This window comes from Trachurus japonicus, chromosome 17 (assembly GCF_045865225.1).
Source record: "Trachurus japonicus isolate A0001 chromosome 17, Traja_1.0".
Classification (NCBI taxonomy): Eukaryota; Metazoa; Chordata; class Actinopteri; order Carangiformes; family Carangidae; genus Trachurus; species Trachurus japonicus.
The window spans coordinates 10,771,887-10,780,538 of record NC_140923.1 but is presented as its reverse complement, the minus strand read 5'-3'; the positions used below and the strand labels follow the sequence as shown (position 1 = coordinate 10,780,538).

The following is an 8,652-nucleotide window of genomic DNA, read 5'->3' as shown; positions in this document are numbered from 1 at the left end:
TAATTCCTACACAATGTACCTTTAAGAAAAAACACAAAAACTCATCTCCATTCAAGTTTCAGAGTCCAGAGTTTTCTGTACTTAAAAAAAAAAGTAATAAACTAAATAACTATTGACTGTTTACATGTGTGAGATCGTATCTGTGTTTCCAACAGTAGCAGCCGACTTTGCACTGAGAAACTTTTTTTTGGACTAGAATCCAATTTTGTGAATATTTGATTCGATGTTTTTTTTTATGGTGCTATTCAAGTCATTTAACTTTCTGATTATATTTCATAACCCTGTTTTGACAGCCTCCACTGCAGCACAGCGCACCGTTAATGTTGCAGAGTGCGATTTGACGTGCTACCATCGATGCCCACGGCACGTAGCAAATACATTATACAGACAGTGGAGATACAGCAGCAGCAGCAGCAGCAGCAGCAGCCAGGAGAGGCCGATCCGATCCAGAGGAGTGAATCTGATGATAAAAAAAGCTGTGCTGTTCTGGAGAGTTGATGAGTGTCAGTGCTGCTGGGAAATAGGACAGTGGCATATTCTGACACATTGACATGCATCAAGAAGAAACCACGAGCTGTGCAGCCAGCCGGGGCCCGAGTATAGAAAACACCGGCTGCATGTGTTTTGACACATGTCACACAGATGTATGTCAGCGGTCACGGCGCCACGAAATCCCATTACTTTTATATAATTTCTTTTGTTGTGTAATGTGTAATAATAGTAAAGACCTCCTTCTTTTCTTCTTTCTAAAACCTGCTTCAGTCTCAGAGAGCGGCGCCGAGGACGTGACCTTGATGTCCCGAGCGGACGCTGCTGCTGCTGCTGCTGCTGCTGCTGCTGCTGCTGCTGCTCCAGCCGGTGGGTTTGGGCCCCAGCAGGTGGTTATCAGGTGGGAGCAGCACGAGCGTCTCAGGAGGACTGACGAGGACGGCAGCGCACGGAGAATTGGACAATCCCAAAGTGTAGTAAAAGACAAATAATAATACTAAAAAGACACAGAGCATGTTCTTATAGTGACAAATTAATTCATGAAATTTACATAAATGCCATATTAGGTGGGAAGTAAAACGGAGCGACTTAACAGTGATGCCTCTTCTTCTTTTTTTTAATTTAATTTAATTTAATTATGTATTTTCTGTTGTCATCCACTTGGGAAAAATTCACTTCACAGTAACTGATGGAAACGTTCGCTTCATTTGCATTTTGGCTGACTTTTATAAATGTGCTTTAAAAAATGTGCATTATTTGGATGTAAACACACCAAATTACCACCCCACAACCCACACACACACCCACACACACACACAGTCTCAACAAAAAGCCACCAACTTTCTCTCTTCTACTCGGAGACGGTCTCAGACAGACACACACACACACACACACGCTCAGACACACTCGGCTGGAATTACAATGAGCGTTACAATCATTATCTAGTTACGGCCTCCAGTAGCACCGTCATTGGCATTCAGGGACGTTGTCGGGCGTCGTCTCAGCGGGGCGATGAGCATGCGAGAAGAGCAGCACTCGCAAAAAACAATAAACACGCGCACACACACACACACACACGCTGCTTCTAAATGACAACAGGGGTGTGCGTTCACTTCACAACAACGATGAACGATCTCTGGGTGATCTCTTTCTCATCGTCTTACCTCGCCGTTGAGGTAGAGGAGGTCAAAGGCGTACACGCACACTTGCACTTTGATCTCGGCAGCATCCACGTCCTGTAGAGAAGCATCAACACACACACACACACACACACACACACACACAGAGAGAGAGAGAAACACATATACATTTTAATATTTTTCCCTTGACAAAAATATGCAAATAGACGCATCTTATTCACAAATCGCTACATCCAACCTTGGGAGTTGTTACAAAGAGCTCTTTGATTTCCCTCCCGTTCATCTTGAAAGTTACCCCACCCCGCCTTTCCCTCCCCGTCTTCTTCTCCTCTCTGCCTTTTATTTATTTATTTATTTCTTAAAAACAGCGCTGCCTGCACCTCCTCGCTGTTTTTTATCCGGCTCCTCCAGCCAGCGCTGTGTGTTACTACTTCCTGCTCCTCGACTCACCACTCTGCCTAACCTCTTCTCCTCTCCTGCATCTGCTGCTTCTCACCTCTGCAGCACCTCGTCCTGCTTATTCCTGCTCTTGTTTACTCCTGTCAGACTTCTCTCTACTTTGCCTTATTACCAGGTTTCCTCTCCCGTGGCCCCGACGACGTACAACTTCATGACTTTTCAGTAACTGCCCAGAAGTAATATTGAATTCCTGGAGTCGAGGAGTTAGTTTGTGGGTTTGTGTGTGTCGGGCCCTCCCCTCCGTATAGCTACACACTAATGATTTACTAACACCATTAAAGCTTAAAGGGATCCTGTGGAGTCTTTGACCTGTCGCAGCGTCAGGGAGCAATGTTTTTCCTGCCTGTCACCACTTTTACACATCCCCATTGATCTACAATGAAGCACAATGAGATGCAGCAATGCACCAACAAAGGCAGGTAAAGGAGAAGAGGAAGAAGAAGACAACGACGGCTGCTCGGCATGTAAACATGGATGTAAACAGTGTAGTGCTCTCTATATATTTTTTTAATCCAATGCATTTGTTTGACTTCAAAGAAACATGTTCGTGTGTGTTTTTTTGTGATTAATACTGAACGTAAACAGACACTTTGTTTACGAGGAAACTCCACAGGGCACTCTTAATGTGTAAATCAGTTGCTAGGAAACAAAGAAGGACCCTTCAGATTAAAAGCACAGGATATATTGAGTTTCCCCTCTGCCACAATGGTTTATAACTGTAAGTACAGTATCATTTATCTGAATAGGTGGAGTACTGCACAGCAGGGCTCTGCAAAGGGCTTTGGCCGTTTTGGATATTTAAAGGGTAACTACAAATCTGGTCTCTTTTCTTTCGTTTTTAACAAAGCCGCCGAGTAAGCAGTCAACAGAGCGGTGGATAATGTTATTTATCATATACGATACAATGTGTATATTTATGTAGTTTTATCTGTCATAAACAAGAGATTATGGGTTACAGGGCGACGGAAAGATGAGAGCTGGGACACCGGGTCGGAGGCTCTGATCTTACAAGGTTTTCAGCCAAGAGACGCTAGGACCATAGACTGTAAAAAGAATGGACGTAGCGTCCGTGACGTCACCCATTGGTTTGGGGGAGTCTGTTTTGTGCCGCTACTACGGGGGTTTGAGCCGCGCCATGTTGGATTCTACTTGCCATATTTGGAGCGGTGCGGTTGGCCGGCCGAGGGCCCGCCCACTGGCCTCGTAGCAGCGGTCGCCGGACCTGTCACTCAACGGTTCTGCGCCCTAATTGGCCAGAACTTTAAACCTAATAACAGTAAAACGGTAGAGTTTAAAAAAAATTCACCCCCCTCAGAGTGTGTGCGGTATCGGTTGAGACGAGACCAAAAAAATGAAATGTACCAGGCTGTAAATATGTTTTTTTAAGCTGTAAAATCGGCTATTTTAACATGGGGCTCAATTGGAGTTGCTCCCTTCTGGAGCCAGCCCCCAGCGACAGCCGAGGGGATTGCAGTTTTTTGAACGCGGAAGTGAGCTTCACTCCTCAGACCGACAACTGCCCCCTTGGCTAGGACGCAGGCAGAGAGCCTCCATTCTCCCTGGAACTAGTTACAAGCACTGTTCCCTCTAAGGTGTTTTACTGTGCAATTGCACACTGCTCTCCTCCTCTTTGCCCAGAAGACAAAAAAAGTTGCACACTCAAATATCCCCGACTAGTTTACTGTTTATTTCTCCCTAATTTTTATTTTATTTAACCTTTATTTAACCAGGCAAGCAAATTAAGAACAAAATTCTTATTCTCAAGTGAAGCCTGAAGGGGAAGGGGGAGGGGAGTGCTAAAAGTGAAAACAAGGTTAATAAATTACACAGATAAATTCTATATAATACAATACATACAATATATCAATATAATCAATATAATACAATACATTGCAATTAATCAATGGGGCATGACAAGAAGCCTGTTAGCAAGTGCAGGAGTCGACTGTGATTTGTAGTAAATTTTGTTTGAAAACAGAGAGAGATGTTTTGTAGGGTGTTCCAGTCAAAGGCTGCAGCGAACCGGAAGGCACTACGTCCGAAGACGTCCGAATGTGGCTTTGAATTGTGAAATTTATGACCTTAACCGTGGTCTGTAGTGCAACTACGATTGAAGTTTTTGCTTGAGGATTATTATTATTACTGTTCATATCAAGAATGCTTCAGTGCCAAGAGTTGATGACACCAACTTGATGTTAGTTAGTTTTTTCGTATTGTTCATATGGCAATACATGCAAACTCTATTTTGCCGAAACAACATTGTATTTCGTTATCAATAACTGTAACCGACCTAGATATGGAGCAGCCTAGGTAATGTTGTCAAAATAATCTGTTATTAATCGTAATAGTAATAGCCAATAGTATTGATATTTGGAGTTGGAGAGGTGAGGCCATAGCACCAGCATGTGGACGTATTGTATATCATCAGCTCATCAGGGGAGTTGAATTTCTGCTCAGGAGTTTTGAAAATTAGAGGGAACATTGGTTACAAGTCATTTATTTAACCGTCACAGTTACTCCGAAGCTGTTCAGTGAAGGTAAAATATCTTGGAGAGTTCCTCTTTAAAGTGCCGTAACAAGAGTGAGGAGGAGGCATCTGCTCGGTCCCAGATTCAGTCTGCGACAGACAGGACGAGGAGCCCAGACACGCGGCTGTACGAGTGGTAAAGAGCTATCTTCAGACACGAGAACAGGAACAGGGAGTCCTGCAGCAGATGGTCTGGCTCCCGGGGGATCACATGAAGAGACCGACGACTTAAAGAGCCTAAATCCACTGCCGAGAACCGTGGCAACTTCTCCCAAGATGCTGGAACAAGCTCCTCGAGAACTGCCTGGTGCCGTTTTGGTGGTCGCAGCAAATATTGACTGGATTTAGTTGTTGCTGTTTTGTTTTTTTTTCTTCTTTCCTTTCTCTGTTGAATATTTTAATAATGATTTGAATTTGAATAAAAGCGTCTGCACAGTGTTGCAGTATCGATTGTAGATAGTCTATTTGTGGCGAGGGGGTTTTATGTAATGTTCTTATTTTCACCTTCAAAACAATAAAAGCTCATTTTATTGAGCATTGTTTAAGATGCAGCTCTTATTCCTCCTGATAAACACAAAGTGTATCGGCGAGCAAAGACATTACCTTGGAGCTTTAATGACTAATTCATACGGCAGAGCTGCTGTAGGTGAGTGTGCTGTTGTGAGGTGTAACTCTTTCTGTTAAGTGGTGCCTATTGCCTAAACCTCCAATTAGTGCACACTTCAGTTATAATTCGTCTGGATTTGAAGCTTATAAAAAAAAAACCCAAATCTCCTGACCACAGGTAAAGGAAAACGACATTAAAATCTGGTGTTTTAAACAAAAACCTCCACGTTCTTCCACCCAGAAGAGGTGTTTTTTTCCTACACTGATTTATCCCCGTTCTCCTTTTCACAAACCCTCATTACTTTTCTCTCCCCCTCCTCTCATTAATGATGTTTAATTAGTCCATATCTGGTTCCATCTCCTCCTCGTCTGAAATATTTCATTTCTGCAAGGATGCTCGTGGTTGTGCAAACAGTGGAGGGATGTTGTTACGCGATGCCAGAAGGGGCAGTTACAATCAGTTTGTGCATCAAACCATCATTACAACTAATCATGATTTCATAGTGGCTGTAACAGTATCCAGCCAAAAAAAAAAAAGGAGGAGGAGGGGGAGGAAGGAAAAAAAATCATCAGGATAATCATTTTCATCCATTTTCATCATCACGTTCTCCACATTTGCACTCTCATTTCTCCTTTCCTAATTTACTTGGATGTCATCATGCATACCGAGAGACGGGGTAAGACAGGGAGCAGTTCCAACCTAATGTGATTGCTGTGGTGGAAAAAGGCCATTATTCTGATCAAAAGAGAAAAAACACCTCTCTGACATTTCATTCTTTTCTTTTTTTTCCATCTTATTACACCTCTCTCTCTCCCTCTCTCTCCTTTACTTTCTCCACATCATACCTTCCTCTTCCGAGTGGTGAGGACCTGGAAGGGCTGGATCTGTTTCTTCTCACGGTCCCAGGCCACGGCCTCCGAGTCCAGGACGCAGGACACCACCGAGTCCTTCTTCACCTGTTGGGGGGTAAAAAAATAAAATAAAAAAAGATGAGACACAGATGAAGGGTAAAACGATTAAAAAATTAAATAAATACATTAAAAAAGCCACGATTACAAGGTCAGGAGAAAAATACATATTTCGAATAATGCTGGTGGCAGCTAAAGAAAAAGCAATCACCAGAAAATGGCTAAAAACTGATGCACCAAAAATGGAGGATTGGGTCGAGGTAATTGCTCAATATTTATAGAACGGAGAAGCTTGAAGCTGACTTTCTCAACTAGACTAAAAACAGAGACTTTTAAAAAATTACTGGGAAAACTGGGCTAATTTTGTGTCTCCATTGAGAGCAGACTTTGTGCAGTATTACTGATCCCCTTGGTTCAGGCTACAAACTTGTTCACTGTTCATATGTTTATTATGTTGTTTACCCTCCAACAGGAGAAAAGAGACGATGTAAGAGAGGTGTGAAAATAAGGACAGGAGTGAAAAAGTGTTTCTTTTTTTCTTCAAATTTACTCTACGGTAACTTTCTTTGAGAATGTACAGTATGTTTATCTATGTCTCTGCTCCCTGGTGGAGAAGTATAGGAATGTTTTATACTGTTGGAAAATTGTATACTGTATGTAAAATGTTGAATACTGATATGTGGAATCAATAAAAAACCTTAATTAACAAAAAAAGCCACGATACTGTGTGCCAATCTGTGTTTAGGCAACATCTGCTGTGGCAAAACAGGCGACTGTCAGAGAAGTTTCACTGAAGTTCATCCAACAAACTTAAGATTCAAAAACTCAAGAGTGAGTTGGAGCTTTAAAAGAAAAAGGCAAGAATACAGGCACATAGACGTGCCGAGGCTGTTTCAGGACCTGCAGTTGCCCTCAATTTGTTGCCAAATGCTTTGGAAGTCAACACATTAACATTTTTTTTCTCTGCTACATTTATCACTCCTCTCGAGTAGCCACGTCTGCCACCGCCGCCGCCGCCGCCGCCCGACCGCCCGCCGTCGTCTCTGACACACAACCAGTTACCAAACTGTTGAAAACACTCCCCCTCGCTTGGTCGGATGCCCACACTGTGCCAAAAAGCTTTTTGTTTGTTGTTGTTTTTAAATCTGCATGAAGTAAAAAAAAAAAAAAAGCTTTGGCAGCTTTCATTTGTTTGTGCAAGACCAAGAAAAAAAAAAAGAGAAAAAGGTGAGTGACAGAGTGGAGGTTGTGGATAAACCGTCCAGGTCGGGGGAGGATTACATCGACCATCACCTCAGATTCTCAACATCACACCGACCGGCTGCTAATTATCCAAGACACCAAATCCTGTGTGTGCGGCTTAATCCCCGACTTCCTGCTCGATTCAGGGCCACCTGAATGGATTTTTTTTTTTTTTTTTTGAATGTTTACATCTTACACAAGCTGAAACCAGACTGGGAGCCGATCAGCCGAGTGAAAACTGAAAGGTCATCGGAGGCAGCCAATCAGAGCTCAGGGTTAGAGACACGTTAGAGGTTTAACAGGTTGTTTGGAAACAGTTTAATATATCAAACCTAATCTGTTATCCTCGTAAGGTCATTAGGCTAAGTAATGCATTAATTACAAATTAACGGTTCTGAATTAATATTAATGCCTGCATTTATTACTATTAATTCATAATTTAGTGCATTAAGGCTCTATGGTGGCTTCAGGAAAATGAGTTTTCCCTCATTAATATGCAAAATAATGCAGCAAGGTGCTGTAAAATCTAATCAGAGCATCTCCTCTATGCAGCACACGTGTGTTACTGCAAACTTTCACTCAGGCTTTGTTCGTTTTTAATGTGTTCACTTGAATGTGTGTTGAATGACGCGCAACAGTCGCTGCCGTGGCGACGCAACATCAGACAGAGGATGCAAATTTTCATCTTTTATCAAACCGTCTGCCACATTAACGGTCAGTAATCGATATCTGAGATGAGAGCTCCATTTAAAAACGACTGAGTCATCGTCAGCACCAGTAAATTAAACGTATTAAATTAGAGTCATAAATTAAATAAACAAGAAAATTATCTCAGGCGCAAATTAAATAAAATGCCATCATTTGAAAACGCTACATCTTTCTTGCAACGAGCAATTTAAACTAAAAAAAAAAAGAAAAGAAAAAAGACGACATGGAAACTTTTCACACTGCTTATTCGTCTTTCCGTCTGAATCCGTTCAGTTAGGCAGAGATAATGACTAAAGAAAAGAAAGAGACAGCAAAGGAGAGAGGTAGAAAAAAAGAAAAAGATGACAAGAAAAACAGGTTAAGGGAGAGAAGAAGTAAGAGAGAAGACAGCAAAAAAAAAAAAGTGAAAGAAAAGGTTTTAAAAAAGGGAGAGAGAAGAGATGTGTGGAAGAAGAGTGTGAAAGCGAAATGGTGAGAAGGGAGATGGGGGGATTTAAAGGAACTGAGAGGAAAAACAAAAAAAGGTGAGAGAAGACAGCAGAAGACAGGAGCATCGACAGACGACGGAGGAAA

The 8,652-nt window shown here is 42.2% G+C and overlaps 1 protein-coding gene across 1 annotated transcript in view; it reads right to left on the bottom strand.

Moving 5' to 3' along the window:
- Positions 1-8,652, bottom strand: part of lig1 (ligase I, DNA, ATP-dependent) — a 106,873-nt gene that overhangs the window by 38,848 nt on the left and 59,373 nt on the right. The window contains exons 19-20 of the mRNA XM_085804956.1: positions 6,067-6,177; positions 1,653-1,724 (exon numbers count right to left, since the gene is read on the bottom strand). Of these exons, the coding sequence (XP_085661082.1) occupies positions 1,653-1,724; positions 6,067-6,177 (183 nt within the window). The remainder of the gene's footprint in view (positions 1-1,652; positions 1,725-6,066; positions 6,178-8,652) is intronic.